Raw genomic sequence first — 23,092 nt, forward strand, 5'->3', positions numbered from 1 at the left:
AGAACATGAAAGCCAGTGTGGAAATGTAGCTGCATCTATTCCAAATATTGCAGTAAATTACTTTTATTTTTCTTAACAGATTTCCTATTGATTTTTTTAGACATTTTAAGGGATTTCCCTGATGGTCCAGCAGTCAAGACTCTGTGCTTCCACTGCAGGGGGCACAGGTTCGATTCCTGGTCGGGGAAATAAGATCCCATCTGCTGTGCAGTGTGGCCAAACAAACAAACAAAAAAGATAGACTGTAAACTTTCTTCCCTTGCTATTAAGAAATCTCAACCTCCAAGTAGATAAATGCACTGCCATGATGGAAAATTATATTAAGACCAGACACATAATTACACAAACTTTCTGAATAATAGCAAAATAGAATATAATGAACTACATTCATTTCAAATTAGAACTAATTATAATAATTGACAGTTAATTATTATAGTTTCAATAATGGCTATTGACTCTCTTGTGAATAATATCAGTCAGAATTTCTAGTCTCTTGCAACTAAAAAAATACTGTAAACTGTTAAACAACTCAGTAATATTTGGTACTCTTCAGAGTAACTTTTTTCTGAAACCACAGAAACTTTTTTTTAGTGTTTTATTTTCAGTTTTGAGGAAAAGAGGTATTATATCTCCCAAATTTTAAACATAAATATCTATATTTGTGTTTCACATTGTAAACATGAAATGTGAAATGGTAAAAAAAAGGTAATGTAAAATGAAAATAATTTATTATGAAACTAGAATCCCCTGTAGTCATACTCTCTAGAGATAATCACTGTTAGAAACGTATTTATTCCCAAACACGCATCATTATTTTTAATGAGTGGGATAGCACTGTGCACAATAATCTAATGTATATTTTCTTCATTAAATATACTGTGTATATATGTTTCTGTGTCAGTACTTATAGATCTACCATATTTTAATAGTTTTCCATCATATGGATGTACATAATTTAGTTTAAAAATCTCCTGTTGATACACACTTTAGTTGTATCCATTTTATTTTCATATTATAAACAAGGCTGCAATGTAAACCCTGGTACATAGCTTTTTTGTACACTTCATTAAGCATATCTGCAAGGTCACATCCTAGAAATAGTATTGTTGGTTTAAATGGTATGCATATTTTACAATTTGTCAGGTATTTCTAAATTATTCTGTTAACAAAAGGGTAATAATAATAATTTATACTTCTAACATCTGTGTATGCAAGTTTACCATATACTTACCCTTACTGAATAGCATCAGTACTTTTTCAACTTTGCTAATTTAATAGATAAATATTATAACTCATTGTCAGTTTTTATCTGTGAAACCTATTTATTAGCTGTTGTGACGTCCTTTGTGAAAGCCCATATTTAACCAGCCATATCTTTGGAAACACAGGTTTCAGAACCTTCTATTTTTGCTTTTCCCCTGCTCCCTCCTCCCTAGTCCCACCAAAAAAGTTTGAGTATTTTCAACTGAAAACACAAGACCAAATGTAGTAGGGAGCTACATCCTTCAGTACAGTAAACACTTCAGATAAACTTCCCCAATATTCACATCTTGGTCTTTGACACCACTTCTCTTCTGCACATATCTAAAGAGACTTTTTTTAATCTGGCCTTGCCTTTTGCCCTGTGATTACATTGAAGAAAAACAATAAAATTAACTAACAATTTGGGCTGCAATCAACGAAGCAATCCAAAATAGTATTTTGGAGGTCATAACTATTTGCAGATTTGTGGAGTTATCAAGGTTAGTTCTTTTGAAGAGATGTCCCACCATATTTCTAAATAAGTATGATATTTCAGAAGTGATTAGAACCAAGTGTTGAATTCAGTTTTGTTTTTATAAAAAATTATAGTAACTACTCATTTTTAACTTAAAATACCAAGATATCAGCATTTGTTACTGGTATTTGTGTATTTTCTTGTTAACTTGGGTGAGCATCATTATTGCTAATTTGGGTGGCATCAATTCAGGAATGTACTCACCATATTCTAGTCTAGCAGAAACTATTGTTGAGTTTTGCTTATGCTGAATCTTAATTGACAAGTAAAACTAGACGTTTTCAAAAAAGGTGGAAGATTATCATATAAAACATTAGTAACAGCAATTAAATTGGTACTCTGGCTAGCTGTGGGTTATCCAAAATAACATTAGTTTAGGTTTTCCTGTATTCATTTTGTTCTCTACATTAATTGTATAAACTATTTTCCTTATACTGGACAACATGTGGGAGCATGAGAATAGACAAAGAGGGCAAAACAGGTGACTCGTGTGGAACATGTAGGACTAACAGATTGTGATTAAACTCTTAGAAGGAAATTCTTGAATTACACTTTAAAATGTAATCTCTCTTCTTGTTTCATCTCACAAAAAATAATTGAATAGAAAGTTATGAAAATATTGTTTTCTCATGAATCCAAGTAGAAATTATGTATAGTTAAGAATGAACACATTTAAATATTAAACAAAATTGTTCTCAATAGTCCTTTAATATCTTCCCCTTCAAAGTAACTTCTTTATATGTCTAATTCTTAGTATTGGGTATTCTAGGCTTCCATTACTGTAGTCATTATTGATGTAGATATTTACCTGATTGATTGATTGTTTGTGAAACCATGTTGTTAGTGTGTTACTTTTCATTCATTGTCTCAGTTCCTAACACACTGTGTTTAGCTGCAGTAGAAAGGTTTATGGATTGAGGTACACAGTGAGCAGATGAGACAGATGCATTCTCAATCAGACAAGGTCCAATTTTTATGGAAATACTCTGTGAAAGAAAATTTTAATTTTTAGACCTTCTTTTTTTCCTTTTTTTTTTGCTAAGCAGAACCATGCTTTCCCTGGAGCATAAGATACAATTTATGACTTGAGGTAGTAAAGAGTTTTATTTTCTAAATACAATAATATCCACAAAGGAGGTCTTACTGTAGAGTAAAAAAAAATGGATTGCCTCTTCTGGGTTGTCGACATTGGAGTTATTATTTTTAATCATGCTCTGTATGTTTTTCCTGTGGTTATTTTATTTCTCTTTACTTACTAAAAATGATTTTAATACTAAAATTCTGATACAATTGGAAAGCAAAGATGTTTACTCAGTAATCCATAATGTATGACATTGAATATCCCAATTATCATTGATAAGGACAATGTCAGATTCATTGAAAATCAGAGACAGTTCTGAAATCTAAATACTCCTTTAGGGTAACATCATCATTTTTATAATAATTGTTATTTGTGAAATGAGTTTATTGGCCTCTACAGACAACAGCTCACATTATGAGTATCTGAAGACAGAATCATGTTTCAATTTGGTTTTGTCTGCCTTTCAGTCCTCTATTTCTCTCACGCCTTCATGAAACTCCACTCCACCACTAACAGGACCAAGGAACAAATATATATAAAGTTTTTCACATTTCTTTGACTGGCAGATGAATGGGGAAAACAGATCTCAAATTCTCATGCACACTGAGTACCCCTAAGCAACCAGAATGTCATGTCAACCTGAAACCCTAATCTACACTTTTATCAGAAAATTGAGTGTATTAGAAACTTGCAGACCTATAGACTGTCATTTACTTCCTCTGAAGAAAGCCCAAAATGTCATCCACCTGGTCCCAAATGAGCTTCACAACCACTTATATACAGTGGTTCCTAGCTTCCCTGGTTACCATTTTAATTGTTCATTCTCAAAATATTTTTATAGAGCTGAACATAGAGTAGCCACTGAATAAATACAGATTAATTAGAAAACCACTTTAAGCCTGACTTTCCACTCTTTTTTCCCAAATCTCTTAGCATAATGAAACATTAAAAACAAATAGGAATTTTAAATGAAGAGTGTGACAATTTAGTTAACTGGATTACAAACCCCCATGTCTGTCTAGCTCAGATTTTATCATCTTGTGACCTTCCTCTTTCCATGCCTCATATCATAATCACCAAACAAAACAGATGGACCAGGCTTTCCAGGATAAGAAAAAAATGCTTTTGTGTTGCCTCTGCCAGAAATCATCTCAACTCTGTATCTGGGTTTTAGTGACTTGGAAGAAGGCAAGATCAAGATAAGAAGCATGAACTGCTTATTTTCCTCACATATTAACGGAAAGGGAGCATGAGAGAAGATAATAGGGGAGACCCTAAGTGGGCACGTTCTGGGAAAGAATCAAAATAGGGGGTAAATGTTTGGCAAAAAATCAAGTCGGTTAAATAAGTGGTTGCTGAAGGCAATGCATAATAGTGGCCAAGAATTTGGGTTCTGGCACTAACTGCCTGGTTCAAATCCTAGATTTGTCTTTTGTTGGCATAACCTGTTTCTGTTTCTATGAAATAGAAAAAATAACAATAATGCCTATCTCACAGAGTGACTGTGGATTAAATGGCATATACCCTCGATAAATGCTAGCTATCATTTTTCTGAATAATCTGAATTTGTTTAAAGTTCTAATGTCTTTTCTCATTGTTGGTGGTAAATGTCCTAATTAACAGAGACATGGAGAGAAAAAGACATATTCAACTTTATAAAGTCAATAACAGTCTCTTTTTTTTTTTTAGTTCAATTCTCTTTGAAGGATCATGCCAGGTTATTCCTTCCATTGTAGTCAATCACAACCCAAACTCTTGACACTGAATCTAAAACTTGTCTGAAATTATATGCAAAAGGTTTATATCCCACTCCAAGTAAAAAGTCTTAGGAGAAAAATTAAAGCTATCTACCTATTATAGGCTCATTGTAGAGGCTAAAAGTAGACTTCTTAATATGCTTATTTTAAAGGTGAGTTGAATATAAGTAAGTGTCATTATTAACGAGCTCCATAAGGATTTTTTTAAAAATACTTGAAGCAAGTGCAATGATGCTATAAAATATTTGCCTTAGTTTTATACAGTTGGTGGCATTATGTTAGCTATGTCATCTCAGGGAGCACATCTTGCCAGAACATACAACACGAGTTTTTTTCCTAGTCCAGTTTCTTTTTGAAAACTGAATATACATAACTAAGATTTTTTTATAGTGCTTCTTGTTGTGGCACCCAAGTGTTTTGCATTCATCAAATAAGTCGAGAGCTAAACCCTGCAGTGCTGAATGGGTATAAATATAATAAAAGTAAAGCCATTCTGCCTTCTAGAAATACATTCACCTAAAACATTATCATATCTAAACTAAACTCATCTAAAATGTGATTTAGAAAAGAAACTTATGGAAGTATTAAGAAGACTCATAAACACTGTTTTGGTTAATGCTTGATTCTAATTTTTATATATACAAAATGCATGCTTGAGAATTCCAAAGATGTCCAGTTATAGCCTTTAAGATTGTGATTTAATTGCCAGCTCATGTTATTTTTCAAATGATTTTTTCAGAACTATACATTTCAGAGTCAAAGGAAATTGCATGTATGTTTCATCATCAGAACCAGTGCTAATTTAGCCAAAATATTGACAATCTATTTTGTACCAGGCAGTTTCGTAGTTATATTTCATTATCAGAGTGTGTACTTTTAGCCACACTGTGTCTAAAATAGTTTCTTTCTGGTGGGAACTGAAAGCTTGGCAGCCAGGGGAAAGGGAAACAGAGTTAAGCAAATAAGAGTGGTTTACCAAGGGCAGGTTGTGGAAGAGTGGGAAAATTTATCACTGACATTGCTTAGAACTGCTAGTGTATGGTGATATTAAAATATAGACTGTGTATTAGTAGATTACATTATTGTTTTTAAGTTATCTGCAGACAATGTACCTTCTACTGCCTACACCCTTGGGGGCTCATTACCCCAGCCGTGATACACAACTTACCTTCACTATGGGAAGAATTAATGAAAAAAGAAATATATATATGTTAATGTAAAGAGAGAACTGTCATCTGCCTCAACAGAGGAAAGGATTAATATGAATAAGGAAAGGTTGACATGGTTGCTCAAGAGATTGGTCCTGCAGCACGCAGAATATTTATTATATGCAGGTACTTCAAGATTTTATTTCTGATAAGTAGAGGGCTTCTTCAAAGTAGCTGGTACCTTTTCATCATATGAGAAAATTGAGATTCAGGGACATGGTAATTTTGCAAATGAGTCACATCTAGCTAGCTAGTTGTAATTCTGAAATTCAAACTCCAATCTATAATTTAAAAGTTCATAGCTTTCCTGCTAGGCATCATGCCTCTTCAGCAACTACCTCATTTAAAAGGGGACTCTAGGGAATCCCCTGGTGGTCCAGTGCTTAAGACTCAGTGCTTTCACTGCTGTGGGCCCAGGTTCAATCCCTAATTGGGGAACTAAGATTCTGCAAGCTGCAGTGTGGCCCCAAAAAAAAAAAAAGGGATTCTATTGGATACTGCTTCTCTTTTTGGTTAGAGGTTGATATGTTTTGTTGTTTTCTTTATGTCACTTATGAGATATTTTCTAAACTAATGATTTGAAAAAAGGTTGGCCATCTTGCATACCTACCTTGATAAGGAGTTCTTGAACTACAGGATGATCAGCTTACCTACTTGCAAAGTTGTATTTTGGAACACTTTAATTGTGTTAAAAATAATACTGAAATTAATCTTCAAAACCTGGAGAATGTACAAAGTTTTGTTAATTTATGAAAACTAGATTTAATAAGGACCAAAACTATTAGCATAAAAAGTTTAGGAATCATATCACTTGTCTCCAGTTTTTTTTTATTCTTTTTATTTATTTATTTATTTATTTATTTATTTATTTATTTATTTATTTTATTTATATATTTTTTATTTATTTTTTATTTATTTTTTTATTTTTTATTTATTTTTTTATTTATTCTTTTTTTTATTCTTTTTTTATTCTTTTTTTTTATTCTTACTTTTGACATTTATTCTTACTTTTGACATTTCACATTTCACTGATCCCACAGAAATACAAAATTTTAGGAAGGAAAATAAAGCTTATAATTACTTCCTTCAGGGGGATTTTGTTTTAGGAAGTACCCAGATGACACCTTCTAACAAAATTAGATCCTTTATGGTGCTATTTTGGTTTGGGTAGATTGGGGCCTTAGAAGCCAGTGTGAAGGAAAGGAAATCTGACATGGGAGGATCAGGTTGTAGAAAAAACGTTAAACTCTGATAGCTCTAGAAATTGGATAAATATTACAGCAGTTTTCAAAGAAATATGCTAAACTTGGGTTCTAAAAAACTAGCTTCAATATGGTGATAATAATCATAACAGCTACTTCTTGAGTGCCTGCTATAAAAGACAGGTGCTTTTCTTGTCCTTACAGCAACAATCCAAGAAAGATTTTGTTAACCCTAGCTTATTACAAATGAGGTGCAGAGAGGTTAAATAGCCTTTCAAAGATGATATTGCAGGTAGGTGAAAGTATTTTAATTTGCATTTGTGTATCTCAAAGCCTGCCCTCATTCTAGCAGACCTCACTTGTCAAGGACAAATAATCCTGTCAGTAGTTTATGGGCACAGGAATCCGGAATTTTGAAGATGTAGCAAAATTTAGAGTCAGGCAGCTGTCTGTGTTGTCATTCAGGTAGTTGAACTGCTTTTAAGAAAGAGGGAAGGGCTTCCCTGGTGGTGCAGTGGTTGAGAGTCCGCCTGCCCATGCAGGGGACATGGGTTCGTGCCCCAGTCCGGGAAGATCCCACATGCCGCGCAGCAGCTGGGCCCGTGAGCCATGGCCGCTGAGCCTGTGCGTCCGGAGCCTGTGTTCCACAACAAGAGAGGCCACAACAGTGAGAGGCCTGCGTACCGCAAAGAAAAAAAAAAAAAAAAGAGGGAAAGGCAAGGCAGAAAAGTTCAAGGTTTAGCCCATGGTGAGCTAGGGTCAAGAAGGATTAGGCTGGATAATAGTCCCTGAGGAAGTGAACCTGAGTTCAGGGCGGGTTCCAGAACCCAAGGGTGAGCTAGAGTGCATCTCACTAAATCAAGGCAGAAGCATAGTCTCGGTATTGGCAAGGCAAGAATGAAAAGAATATTAGAGTTGGGTGGGCATCTCAACTTCATTTAGGGTTCTAGATTCCAATAGATAGTTGGTCTGAATCTGCCTTTGTCAAGATTAATTTAAAGAAAGGTGGAGAAAGTTCATCTTTCATGTTGGATAACGTTCAGTTTGTTCAACTGAACAGAATTTGAATTTGGGAAGAAAGTGAAACAATCCTTCTGCACATCCCCATCACAGTTGTTAGTTCTTGATTATTAATTCATAACAGCTGTAGAAAAGTTATCTAAGATGGTATCACTCTGTGTGTGTGCATACATGTGTGTATGTGTAGCTTTCTTTGACATGCACATATGTTTTCTATGTATCTTTGATGTGCTAGTTAAGATTTCCACATTAACATCTGATTTATCTGTCATTCACAACTTTCAGAAAGGTGGCAGAATGAAATAAGGACATTTTCCAAGAATATATTTCAGTAGTACTAGGGCATATGCATTGGGAAGTGTCATGAGATGTTACTACTAACTCATGAAAATTTGCAGCTGTGCCTTTTTTATACTATCTGGGTTTCTTGAAATCCTGTTCTTTTTTGTCTACTTCTAAAACATAAAATGAGAGCTACAGTAACACTTCCTAAGCAAAATATCTCAAGGATTTATATGTGATAGCTTTATGAATACTCTGTCAAGAGAAATTTCATGTGAATTCAGTTGTGTTGTTGTTGTTGTTTTTTAACTTTGACTCATGGTTGCTTTTTTCTCTAACATTAGGCTTCAAAAACTATTAAAGGTAAAGTAAATAAATTTTAAAAAATAGAAAGGTAACAATTACTGATGAAGATTTATTTTAATTTTATGACAAATCATTTATCAGAGTCTTCAAGAAATCTGTTTTAGCCTAAAGTTGTAGTATTGCTAGCAACTTTCTTTAAAACTTTTATTAGCTAATATTTTCAAAATACATAGAATGTGGCCCTTGGCATAATAAGTATACATTATAATATTAATGAAAACGTTTAAGAATCATGGGAATGAACAAGCTGTTATCCACAGTAAATACACAGCTGTGTTTTAAGTTAGGCTATTGATTGTGAATTACATGATAATCTGCTGTGCTGTTTTGTCATTGTTTTTAATTGTGGAAAGTTGAAATTGAGCTCTATGAGTTCAATGATAGTGTTTGCTTTGCTCCCATTTTCTGTTGATCACTTAACACAGTGCTTGACTATCAGAAGATGCTCAATAAATAATTGTTGAACTGTAGTTTTTTAGATGGAAAAATCCAAATGGTGTGATAATAGGTTAAGGGACTATCACAACCATGAAATGATTTGTGAGCCATCATATTTCCCTTCTGATTAGAATACTGTTGATTCAACACAGTAAAGGAGTGAGATTCTTTCTGATATGCAGAATGAAACAAGGAAGTAATCAAATCTTGAAATCAATTAACCACCAAATATGCATCAACAATTGTTTTACTTGTTGAGATTTTCTGTTGCACCATGATTATCAAATGGTCTTAGTTATCATTTAGTGCTAAATGCACCTGTCTTTTGTATTGTTTTGGAATGTCCCAAGCTTCAAGCTTCATAGGTACTCTTGGTACAGCCTGGCTCCCCGCCTTCTTCCCTCCTTTCTTTCTTTATTTCTTTTTTCCTTCTTTCTTTCCTCCCTCCCTTCCTGCCTTCCTTCCTTCCTCCCTTGCTCCTCTGTCCTTCTTTCCTTTTTCCTTCCTTTTTCCTTCCTCTTCCTTTCATTTCTTTTTAAATTTTCTCTCTCTTTTTTTTTTTTTACACTTTTTGTTGTACCTAATCTACTTGGTTTTATAATTTGGTTTGTTTAGCTAGCTAAAGGTTTCAGTAAATAAATACTTTTCTCTCATTTTTTATTCTTATATACAGTATACTTCTTCAGTTAGTAGCCATATCTTTTCTTTGCAGCTTTGCTAGGTACAACTGGCTTTGAAATGACCTTTGTATCTCTGATTATTGAAGGTTTTTTTATCTACAACTAATGCTTCTAAGGAGTTGGTATTTATGCTACACATCCTGGGCTACCTTGGCAAATATATTAGAAACAGTCATAAAATGAACACATTCATCCAACAAACACAGTGATGTTCCAATATGTAGAAAGTAGACACTGCTATAAGAGAGAGTTGAGCCAAAACAAGGTGTCTATCCCTAAAACCTAAGGAAGATTGAACCAGACACAACTGCTATATTGACTTTTATAATGTGCTAAAAGCCATGTTCTTGAAGCTTAGAGTTATTTTTCATTCCTAAGGAAGTGTCATTTGAGTAAAAGAACATAAAAAGGCATTTATAACAATTATCTTGTGATTTATGTATATAACATAAGTGATAGAAGAAGGACAGATTTGCCCAAGCATGAGACTATGCCCTGGCATCTTTATCGTTAAGGATATCTGTATAGTATCATTTTTCAGTTTGTAACATAATAATCACTATCCTTTATTGTGGTTTTATTATAACCAGACAGTTCACAAATATTTAATTGTACAATTAGAGTAGCATAGAGTTTATAAATATGGTCTTGGAGGTTACATGTGAATTTGAATTCCAGTACTGGCATTTATTACTTATGTGGAAAGTGAAGTTTTATGAGCATAGATTTCCTCATCTATAAAAGGAGAATACTAGTACCTTCCTTTAAAAATTATTATGAGGGTATTTGATAAAAGCTATATAAAAACACATTCTATATGTATATGTTTTATATATATATATATGTGTCTGTATGTATATATATATACATATATGTATATATATATATATATATATATATATATACACACACACACACACAAAGATAATGTTTCATGTAGTTTTTCTGTCCGTCCTTGCTTAATTGTTATGTGCCAGGTACCTGCCTTCTGAGAGTTCTAAAACTTGGCTAATGTCAGCAACTGGGTTGCTGAAATTCAAACCCCGTCCTTTCAGACTCAAAAGCTAATAAACCCTTTCTAATATACCATACTATACCCTATATTATAGTCACTTTCTCTCTAGCAGCAGAATGAAAAAGCAATGTCCTGATGGTGACTGTTCTTTTCAGTTCCTCAAAGGGATTTATTATCTCAAAATATTCTCCCAAATGTTTCACTGATTCTTTTTCTAAAAGTTTTATGTGCTAAAAGTGTTATGCTCCAAATTAGCCTATATTCTTAGCCTCTAAACCTAATTTCTACTCTGAGAAAAAAATTACCATATAGCTATAAAGAGAATCTATATTAGTTTTTATTAATGTAAAGCAACAAAGGTTGTTTATTCTTTAGGGAAAAAACGTGTATTTGTTTCAACACCTGAGCAGTATTAAGGATTTTTCAGCTGAATTTTTATAGAAAGAAGGAAATGTTACTATACTTTATACTAAGAGAACTACAAGGGACCCTATAGTGCCATACCCATCATCATCACCATCCTCTTCATCATCACACCACCATTTAAATAACAGCTCAAACTTCGAAATGTTAAATCAATTGTACAGTGTATCAAAATTAATTTGTTATTTAAAATAGTCTAAGCAACCATGTTTTCAAATTATTTACTTTTTAAATTAAAAATTATTTTGTAAATTAGATACGACAACAGGTTATCCCAGTAATTATATCATTGTCACTTATTTGTGTTTTTATGCCTTCTTTGGTGAGAAAGTGGAATTACATATAGAAAGACTTAGAGGTATATCCAAAAGAGTGAATTTTTAATGCGAATGCCACCTCCTTGGTTTCTACCGAAAAAAAAAAAAAACACTAATACAGTAAAATAATTTTGGGTAACTACCATGTGCTGAAATTTTTAAGTATATATAACAATTTCATCTATATAAATATTTATCCATATCTATAAATACTCGCAAGTATACAGGAATGCTGTGAGCACTGAGCACTGATCAGTATTTGAAATACTTGAGTTCTGAAGACAGCAAAAGAAAATCCTGTGTTTTCAGGATTGTTGGAATTAGTTTAAGGAACAATATTATTAGACATTATTTTAGCAATGCCATACTTTTAAGAACATAATAATTTCACATCGACTACAGAATAGTTTTGAAAAGAAATTAATAATAAATGTTGACATTGGAGACTGGCAAATAATTATTTATAGTTTGACTTCATTATGAGCTCCTCACTTAGTTATTGTGCTTTCAACTAGGAGCTATTTTTATTCCTGATGCTTTATTTTGTATTTTACAGTTGCATGATCGTAAAGGTATTTTGCCAGGTTCTTAGCTTGTAAAACTGCCTAACTGATACTAATCAGTGTGTGCTGTAACATAGTTGCTAGTAATAACATTTAAGAAAATTAGTGATGTTAAAAATGTAACAAAAATGGAAATCAAACTTCTTTTTATGAGGTTATTCAGTTATTAATGATTCTAATTTACTTATATTTTAGAACACAAATCAATTTCACAGTGGCTATTGATTTTACTGCATCAAATGGTGAGTATTATGACTATCTCATATTAAAAATTATCAGCAATTACATTAAAAAATAAATATTTATTTTCATGAGGTTTAGATGTTTTCTTTCCATGAATACAGACTTCTGAAGTGTTTCCTACAAACTTCAGATAACTTTTCTTTTTTCAATATTATGAAATAGTTCAGGTATACAAAAGACTATAAGAAATACAACAAAAGTGCATAATAGTCCCATTCAAATTTATTAAATATTGAAATATTGTCTTTTTTGTTTTACATATTTTTAAAAGGAAAATTTTAGATCTAGTTAAGCTCATTGTGTACCCTGCCCCATTTTTTTCTACACTCCCTTCTTCTCCATGCATAACTACAATTCTGAAGTGTGTCTAACTATAATCCTCATTTTTATAGTACTTTTCTGTGTATTAATTTATACAAATGTAATTCAAATACATGTACAGTAGCTTAGTTTACTTTTACTCAGTTATTTTTAAGAATTACTTATGTTAACACATTTATATTTAATTAATTCAGATGGACCATCATATAACACCCCATGTATGGATATTCCTAATTTGTATATCAAACATTTTAAGAAAGGAAAGAGAGTGGACTTTTAACTATATTTTGAAGTGACTTTGTTTCAAACAGAACAGTCATTTAAAATCAGTTATTATATATCATAAGAACATGAGTCTCATTATTATTTTTACTAGATCTCTACTGGCGTATAATTGCTTCACAATACTATGTTTGTTTCTGTTGTACACAAAAGTGAATCAGCCATATGCATACATATGTCCCCATATCCCCTCCCTCGTGAGCCTCCCTCCCATCCTCCCTATCCCACCCCTCTAGGTCATCACAAAACACCGAGCTGATCTCCCTGTGCTATGCTTCTGCTTCCCACTAGCTAACTATTTTACATTCGGTAGTGTATATATGTCGATGCTACTCTCACTTTGCCCCAGCTTCCCCCTCCCACCCCGTGTCCTCCAGTCCATTCTCTATGTCTACATCTTTATTCCTGCCCTGCAACTAGGTTCATCAGTACCATTTTTTTTTTTAGATTCCATATATATGTGTTAGCATATGGTATTTGTTTTTCTCTTTCTAAGTTACTTAACTCTGTATGACAGACTGTAGGTATATCCACTTCACTACAAATAACTCAATTTCATTTCTTTTTATGGCTGAGTAATATTCCATTGTATATATATGCCATATCTTCTTTTTTTTTAACATCTTTATTGGAATATAATTGCTTTACAATGGTGTGTTAGTTTCTGCTTTATAACAAAGTGAATCAGTTATACATATGTTCCCATATCTCTTCCCTCTTGCATCTCCCTCCCTCCCACCCTCCCTATCCCACCCCTCTAGGTGGTCACAAACCACCGAGCTGATCTCCCTGTGCTATGCAGCTGCTTCCCACTAGTTATCTATTTTACGTTTGGTAGTGTATATATGTCCATGCCCCTCTCTCACTTTGTCACAGCTTACCCTCCCCCCTCCCCATATCCTCAAGTCCATTCTCTAGTAGGTCTGTGTCTTTATTTCCATCTTACCCCTAGGTTCTTCATGACCTTTTTTTTTTTTTTTTTAGATTCCATATATAGGTGTTAGCATACGGTATTTGTTTTGCTCTTTCTGACTTACTTCACTCTGTATGACACACTCTAGGCCCATCCAATTCACTGCAAATAGTTCAATTTCGTTTCCTTTTATGGCTGAGTAATATTCCATTGTATATATGTGCCACATCTTCTTTATCCATTCATCTGTCGATGGATATTTAGGTTGCTTCCATGTCCTGGCTATTGTAAATAGTGCTGCAGTGAACGTTGTGGTACATGGCTCTTTGAATTATGGTTTTCTCAGGGTATATGCCCAGTAGTGGGATTGCTGTGTAATATGGTAGTTCTATTTTTAGATTTTTAAGGAACCTCCATAGTGTTTTCCATAGTGGCTGTTTCCATTTACATTTCCACCAACAGTGCAGGAGGTTTCCCTTTTCACCACACCCTTGAGTCTCATTTTTTAACTTTTACCAGAAGTTGCCATTAGTTTATATATTTATCTAGTTTTCTTTTCAAATTGTTTACGTGCTGTAACTCTCACATTAAATTCACTTCACATTTCTCTCACATTCACTCACATTTCACAAAATAATAGAATTTTTAGGTAAGAGATCACTTACTCCAACCATCATCCTTTTTTTTTTTTTTTTTTTTTGCAGTACAAGGGCCTCTCACCATGTGGCCTCTCCCGTTGTGGAGCAAGGCTCCGGACATGCAGGCTCAGTGGCCATGGCTCACCGGCCCAGCCGCTCTGCGGCACGTGGGATCCTCCCAGACCAGGGCACGAACCCGCATCCTCTGCGTTGGCAGGCGGACTCAACCACTGCACCACCAGGGAAGCCCAACCATCATCCTCTTATACAAATAAGAAAACTCAGATCTAGAAAAATCCTTTTACTAATCAACACATTTTGACTTGTTAGCAGTAGAGTTACAGATAGAGATGAGGAGACCAAATTCTAATTTAGCTTATCTTTGACTACATGATAAATTTATTTTCCAATATTGTGGCTTCAAGTTAATGATTTTTGCACGTGTTTTATTTAGTAATATAGGAAACATATACACCAAAATCCAACTGGATTAAAATGTTAGCTTTCATTTATTGATGAACATTAGCACCACTAGAAGGGCGAGAATTTTTATTCAATACAAGATACAAACTACTGAAACTGACTTAAGAAAATAGACAATCTGAACAGACCCATAAAAACTATCCACAAAGTTTATGTGGGCCCAGGTATAGATAGCTTCACTGATGAACTCTATTTAAAGAGGAATTAATGCCAATTCTTCACATATTGGAAAAGGAAGAGGAAGGAACACTTTCCAAAAGTGGAAGAGGAAGGAACACTTTCCAACTCATTTTAAGAGGTATTACCTTGGTACCAAAACCAGACAAAAGCATCATAAGAAAAACTAAAGAACAATATCTTTTATGGATATAAAAACCCTTAACAAAATACTAGCAAACTGAATCCAACAACATATGTAGAGAATTATATACCCTGACCAATTAAAATTTATCCCAGGAATGCAAGGTTGACTTAATATTCAAAAATCAAATAATGTCATACACTGTACCAATAGAAGAAAATGTAAAAACCACATGGTCACTTCAATTGATATAGAAAAAGAATTTGACAAAGTCCAACATACTTTTATAATGAAACCACATAAACTAGGAATAGAAAGTGACTTACTAACCTTATGAAGGGAAAATATAAAAACTTATAGCCAACATCATACTTAAGGGTGAAAAGCTGGATGCTTTCACCTTAAGATGAGGAAAAAGACAAGGATGTCTGCTCTTGCTACTTCTATTTTACATTGTACTGGAGGCCAGGGCAATTAGGCAAGAAAAAAAATAAAACACATCCATATTGGAAAGGAAGAGGTAAAACTATTTTTATTTGCAGGTGATATAATCTTTTATGTAGAAAATCCTAAGGAATCCACTAAAAATCTATTAGAACTGTTAAATGAGTTCAGCAAGATTGAAGGATGGAAGATCCATATATAAAAATCAATTCTTTCTCTATACACTTCCAATGAACAATATGAAAATGAAATTAAGAAAACAGTTCTATTTACAGTAGTATCAAAAGGCATACAGTACTTAGGAATAAATTTAACAAAGTGAGTGCAAAACTTATACCCTAAAATTATATTCTGAAAAAATTTTGAAAGAAATTAAAGATCTAAATTAGTTGAAAAATATGCCACATTCATTGATTAGGAAATTCAACATTGTTAATATGGCAATATTTTCCAAAGAGATTGACAGATTCACTGTAATTTCTATCAAAATCTGAAAGGCCTTTTTTGAAGAAACAGATAACCGACCCAAAAATTCATTTGGAATTTAAAGGGGCCCAGAAGAACCAAAGCAGATTTGAAAAAAATAGAACAAAGTAGGAAGATTCATACTCATTTTTGAAACTTAGTACAAAGCAACAGTAATCAAGGCAGTGTAAGTCTGGCATAAAGATAGATATATCGATCAATGAAATAGAATTGAGATTCCAGAAATAAACCCATGCATCTAAGGTTAACTGATCTTGAGAAGGGTACCAAGATAATTCAATGGGGGAAGAATAGTCTCTTCAACAAATGGTACTGGGACAACTGGATAGCCACAGGCAAAAGAATGAAGTTGGACCCTTAATAGATCAAAAATCTAAATGTAAGGGTTAAAATTATAAAGCTATTAGAAGAAAACATAGGGATATATCTTCATGACCTTGGGTTTGACAATTGATTCTTAGATATGACACCAAACATATAAGCAACAAGAGTAAAAAAATAAATAAATTGAACTCCATCAAAATTAAAACTTCTTTATGCGCCATAGAACATAATTAACAAAGTGAAAAGACAAACCCCAGAATGGGATAAAATATTAGCAAATCAAATATCTCATAGAGGACTTGTATCTAGAATATATAAAGAACTCTTATAACTCGAAAACAGACAGCCCAATTAAAAGTGGTATTCCAGTTATTCAGAAAAGCTATACAAATGACCAGTAAGCACATGAAAAGGTACTTGGCATACTTACATATCAGAAAACACAAATCAAAATAATAATGAGATACTATTTCGCACCCACTAGGATGACTATAATCCAAAAGTCAGAAAACAATAAGCGTTGTGAGCATGTGAAGAAGTTGGAACCCTCATATACTGCTGATGAGAATGTAAAATGGTGCAGCCACTTTGGAAGACTCTGGCAGTTCTTCAAGTTGTTAAACGTAGAGTTACCATATGACCCAGCAGTTCCACCCTTGATATATATGCAAGAGACATGGAAACCTATATCCACACAGAAATTTGTACATGAATGTTTATAGCAGCATAATAGCCAAAATGTGGAAACAACCCAAATGTCCATCAACTGATAAACTGATTTTAAAATGTGGTATATTCATACAATGGAATATTATTTGGCAATAAACAGGAATGAAATATGAAGTGCCAAAACATGCTACAACACAGATGAACCTTGAAATCACTATACTAAGTGAAACCTAGTCACAAATGACCATATACTGTGTAATTCTATTTACATGAAATGTCCAGAATAGGCAAATTAAAGAGACAGAAAGTAGATTAGTCATTGTTTAGTGCTGGGCTGGATGGAGTAATAAGGGAATGATTGTAAATAAGTACATTTTTTTGAGGTGATGAAAATGTTCTAAAATTGACTGTATTGATGGTTCTGCTTATTTGTAAATATACTTAAAATAATTGAATTGTACATTTTAAATGGGTTAACTATAAGTTATATGAATTATATCTCAATGAAGCTTTTTAAAAGAGCCTATTCAAGGGCTTCCCTAGTGGCGCAGTGGTTGAGAGTCCGCCTGCCGATGCAAGGGACATGAGTTTGTGCCCCGGTCCGGGAAGATCCCACATGCCGCGGAGCTGCTGGGCCCGTGAGCCATGGCCGCTGAGCCTGCGCGTCCGGAGCCTGTGCTCCACAACGGGAGAGGCCACGACAGTGAGAGGCCTGCGTACTGCAAAAAAAAAAAAAAAAAAAAAAAAAAAAAGACAGCCTATTCAAGTGTTTTGTTTTTTTTTTTTTTTACAAAGGCGTAGTGTACATTTAAAACAAAATCAGATATGTTTGAAAATATTCAGTGTTTAAAATATTTCAAAATCCTTAAGCGGAGTTATAACTAAGAGTAAGGGCTATGGAATCTGCCTAGATTCATATTCTAGTTTGACCAATTATTACTGTGTGATTTGGTCAAGTTATTTAATCTGAAAGTTATTTGATCTGAAAAATAGGTGTAATAAAAGTACCCATGTCATAGGTTTGTTGAAAAAGGATTAAGTGAGATATGAAGTAAGTTCATGTTACATTCTATGCTATTATAATTATTATTGTTATTAGCTAATAACTCAATGTTACCAACCTACTACAAGTTCATTTTTCTATATGCATTGCTGCTGTTACAGAGCTGGTACAAATATGGTCCCAGATTCAAGGAATTGCCAAATTTTGTGGTACAGAACACAAGGGCATAAGAGTAGGAGAGGAAAGACAATAAGGGCTGGAATAAATAAGGAAGGTTGTCTTATGCATGTGAGGAGGAGGAGGAGAAAGTGAATTTCAGGATAGGGTGGCAAAGTGAGAGGTAGGGATGGAAAAGAAAACATCATTAGTGGTATAGTGAAGAGATTGGTCTGGATGAAGATGCTACAAAGAGATAGGAAACATCTTTGAATGGGTAGGATTGGGCGCTTCTGTGTGTGATAGGCTAAGATGTTTAGTTATGCTGGGGTATTAATAGCATTTTTATTTTAGCTTTAAGTTGTGGTTTTCTTAGAGAAATAGAATTAGTTGCATATTGCAACTAATGGGTAACAATTCTTCTTACATTTGAGAGTTGTGTTAAATAACAACTTGGTAGTGGTATCGTTTAGTTGTGGCTCCAGTAGGCTTTTGAACAAGAGGCAAAATCCCTGCTTTAGAAAGAACTGTCAAAGAAAAATTGCACCAGATAAGTTAAACAGGCAATGAAGACTTGTTTCAGGATTTTTGCAATAGAAATCAAAGCTATTGCAATGAAAGAAATTGAACTCAATTCCTCCAAAGCAAAAGGTGAGAGGGTTTTTAAGTGCTGTGATGAACTAGTGGTTAAGTACTGAGAGATTGGAGGGGAAATTGGTCTGTGTGATTAGGCCATCTGTGTTTACTAATTAGCACTTACTGAAGGTAGGCTCCTGCTCTCCCATGGAGACTAGGCAACAGAGGTGATATTTTTCTTGGTGATTACATTTCAAAGAGATGACTCCCACGTCCCTGAGGAAGACAGTCCTGGATTGTAGAGGATTTACGCCTCAAAGGAACAGAGAAGGAATTCACAATTCCAAGTTTTCTAAAGTAAATGTTCTAAGAGACAGGAGGTCAGGGACAACCTTTCTTAAGTTTAGGCAAGCTGAGGGGAACATTAGGGCCCATCTTGGACAGAAGACACTTTTTTAGAAATTTTGTCATTTGGCTCTTGAATGCTGATAACTCTTTGGAAAAATAAATGCATGTACACAATGAATTATCTTGAAACCAAAATTGGTCTGGGTATTATTATATACATTATAAACCAAAGGGAGATCTTTATTTTGTTTCTCTCTGGATCTCAAGTGGTTATTATTATTTTTTTCCCTATCAAAAAAGAACTATGCCTTGAGGCATTTCTTCTTTGGACAATGTTTTAATGTAGAATTGAGCTTTATGAGCTGTTAACAAGTCTCATTTAATTTCCATTTTCACTTAAGAAACTAAAGGGACTTTCAGGCTGCCTTTGTGCTGATAATTAGGGCAACTGAATGTGAATCTCAATGTGTTTGAGTGGTAGCACATATATTACTTTCTGTCTCATACTCATTCAAATGAAACATCCTACATTTGTGGATGACCCAGACAATAATAACAGTAGTACTTAAACTTTACTTTTCTATGGTACTTTATAATTTTTAATCACTTCCACACACATAATCTTATTTTGTCTTCCCAGTAAATACTGTGGTAGGCTTTATAATGGGAATTATATAGTTGTCCTGCAAATGGCAAGACCCGACTTCAAGCCTTTTGACTCCTAGCTAAAAGTTTAGTTAGAAACTCTGAATAATTTTTCAGCTCTAGATATTTAATTAGCATGAATTTGAAAATCTCTACACTCTCCTCTTTAAAAGTGATTAAATTGAGATATGTCTCAAATATTCAATTTATGTTTGTGATACAACTTTAAGAAGGCCTCATAATTATTGAAGCCTATTACATCAGTTGGGTCCTCTGATTATAGCATAAGGATTCAAACTAAAGGCACACAATTTTTAAAAATAAGATTACAATAAAATACGATTAACAAAAATACTTTTATGCTTCTTCTGTGGCTGAAACTCAAGAATAGCCTATGACATTGACAATGAGAAATAATTTTTGAAAAAATCTGCATATGCTTTAGCATATCTTGGGGAAACTTTCTACATATCTGATCTAATTTAATAAATATCTCTGTGTCAATATTTATCCAAAAGAAGATATTTAACATACTATGAATATAGGCAGAAAACATGATTTTTAATATTTAAACCTGAAATAGTTATCAAGAAATAAGTCCCAAAAATTATATCTTTAGCCTGATCACTCGTGTTTGAAATATTTTTTTCTGTCATCAGGCAACCCTACCCAGCCCACTTCTCTCCACTACATGAATCCTTATCAACTGAATGCCTATGGTATGGCACTGAAAGCAGTGGGAGAAATCGTTCAAGATTATGACAGTGATAAAATGTTCCCAGCTTTAGGTTTTGGTGCAAAACTGCCTCCAGATGGAAGGATATCTCATGAGTTTGCTTTGGTAAGAATACATTGAAAGAATTAATATTTTGAAAAAAATAATGTGTTGGATCTTTTCATTGGCTTGCTGCTTATGCTCTAATTACTCATGTAGCAACTTCTTATGACTATACACTCAGCTTAATTTTGGTGAATGATTGATTTAGGAATGTGATACTAATGGGAAAAAAGACAGTTAAGTAGATTAGCAGTAAATCTACCTAAAGTGCATCTGATCTATAAATAGGAGCTCTATTCTGGTTATCTATTGCTGCATAACACCTTCTGTTATATTCGTGATATGTGGGTCAGGAATTTGAGCAGAATACAATGGGGGATGGTACATTCTTCAGGATGTCTGGAGCCTCACCTGGGATGCCGTGATTGGCTAGAGATGGCTGGAATTGTTCTACTAGAGCCATATATCTGGGTTTTATTTTGGCTGTTGGTTAGACTCCTCAGTTCTTCTCCATGTCATATCTCCTGGAGCTAGTATGTCCCCTAAGATGGCTCATTAGCTTATGTCTGATGCCTGAGCTAGGATGGCTGAAATAGCTGGGTTGTCTAGGCATCTTTCCTTCATTCTACATACAACTTGTCCATATGGTTATCACAGACTTCATCATAGTGTAGTGGTCTCAAGGTAGTCATATTTCTTACACAGCAACCAGCTTTCCCAGAGTGAGTATTCTAAAAGGCTGGGGCAGAAACTGCACGGCCTTGGAAGTCCCAGAAAGTTATTTCTCCTACATTCTCTTGGCCAAGCAAGTCACTAAGTTCATCCCAGTTTCAAGGTAGGGGAAACACCTCTCAATGGGAGGGGTATCAAAGAATGTGTAGCTATCCTTAATCTTCCATCTTCTAAAGTGTCATTTCTTTTCAAATATAAAGGATTAGTTATGACTGGAATTTTTTTTCAAATGTGAAGCAATAATTATGGCTATAATTAATTATGGTTTCAATATAATGGAGTAAATATGACTGGAATATTTTTCTTTTTAATGTTTCATTTACATAAATCTACTCCTGCTGTATTATTACAAGTAAGCAATGTACTACATTCTACCTTTAAAATAAATTTCACACAGATGGTGCTTATACACCTAATCAGTCTTATTCTCACTTGCACTTTCTAATGAAATAATGGGAAACTCAATGGAGGAATGGTTAGATATCATTTTGGAAAAAATTTAGATTTTCCTAACAGAAATGCCTCCCTACCCTACCCTATATATTGTAAAAGTAAACTCTTCCATGCCCAATATTTTTGTAGATCTTTTTTCATTGTTTTTATTCTTGTTACAAAAGTAATATATATATTTTTTAAGTTCTGCAAGAAAAATAGAAATAAACAATAATGCAATCATTTATTAAGTAATTACTGAGTATCAAGCCAGGTACTTTACACTCATTTCTTATATAATCTTCATAAAATTCTTATCGGATAGGTGTATAACAACTGTCACATCACACTAGTCTATCAAGAGCCACTCATATTAAATACAGTGAAAAGAGTACCCCCAGGAGTTGTATAATTTAGCTCAGAGTCACAGAAGTTAATCAGGTTTACAGAGGACAGGACTTGAACCCAGGTCAGTCTTATTTTAGAATTCACATTCTTAACCACTACTAAACCAGTTTTTATAAAAGCATCTGTAATAATCCCACGTCTCAGATATGTCCTTTATGAACACCATTATGTGTATATATATATATATATATATATACACACACACACATACATACATACACACACATACCCCCCCCCAGAAGCTTTCATATGATTAGAGTTCATCTTCCTTAAATATATTTTAAGAGCTATATTTTAACTTTTTTCCCTATACTTATTCTTGCTTTTTCTATTCCACACAATTTCGGGGAAGGTTGCTCGAGGTTTTAATTCTTCCTCTGTGAAATATCCCACATGCCACAACCACCAATGTCATATAAAAATGAATATCTGTTGAGATTTTGTTATGCCTCAGAGAATTAAATTCTCCCAGAAACTTATAAGACCATGAAAATCACTCATGTGCTCCTGAGTCTTAAGTGCCTCAGGAAAAAGGCCATGAACTATTTTAAGGCTTAAGAAAAGGAATAATTATGTTAAACTAAATGATACTGATTAATTTTCCTTCCATAAGTTTCTTCTCACCTTTGTGTATGATTGTTTTTTCCTTTTTCTCTCCCTCTAATTTTCTGCTTTTCCTACCTCCACATTCATTCCTTGTAACCAAACCTATGCAAAGGAGGGACCTTTTTATTAGTTGCATCTTAAAAGATTCTTTGAGACCAACTCAAATATTTATAGG

General features: G+C 33.7%; 1 protein-coding gene across 3 annotated transcripts in view; it reads left to right on the forward strand.

Annotated features, from left to right (window-relative positions):
• The window catches only part of CPNE8 (copine 8), a 329,571-nt gene that overhangs the window by 245,766 nt on the left and 60,713 nt on the right, over positions 1 to 23,092 (forward strand). For all 3 annotated transcript variants that reach the window (XM_060166571.1, XM_060166572.1, XM_060166573.1), the window contains 2 exons: positions 12,325 to 12,371; positions 20,621 to 20,802. In XM_060166571.1, the coding sequence (XP_060022554.1) occupies positions 12,325 to 12,371; positions 20,621 to 20,802 (229 nt within the window). The remainder of the gene's footprint in view (positions 1 to 12,324; positions 12,372 to 20,620; positions 20,803 to 23,092) is intronic.

This window comes from Lagenorhynchus albirostris, chromosome 11, assembly GCF_949774975.1.
Source record: "Lagenorhynchus albirostris chromosome 11, mLagAlb1.1, whole genome shotgun sequence".
Classification (NCBI taxonomy): domain Eukaryota; kingdom Metazoa; phylum Chordata; class Mammalia; order Artiodactyla; family Delphinidae; genus Lagenorhynchus; species Lagenorhynchus albirostris.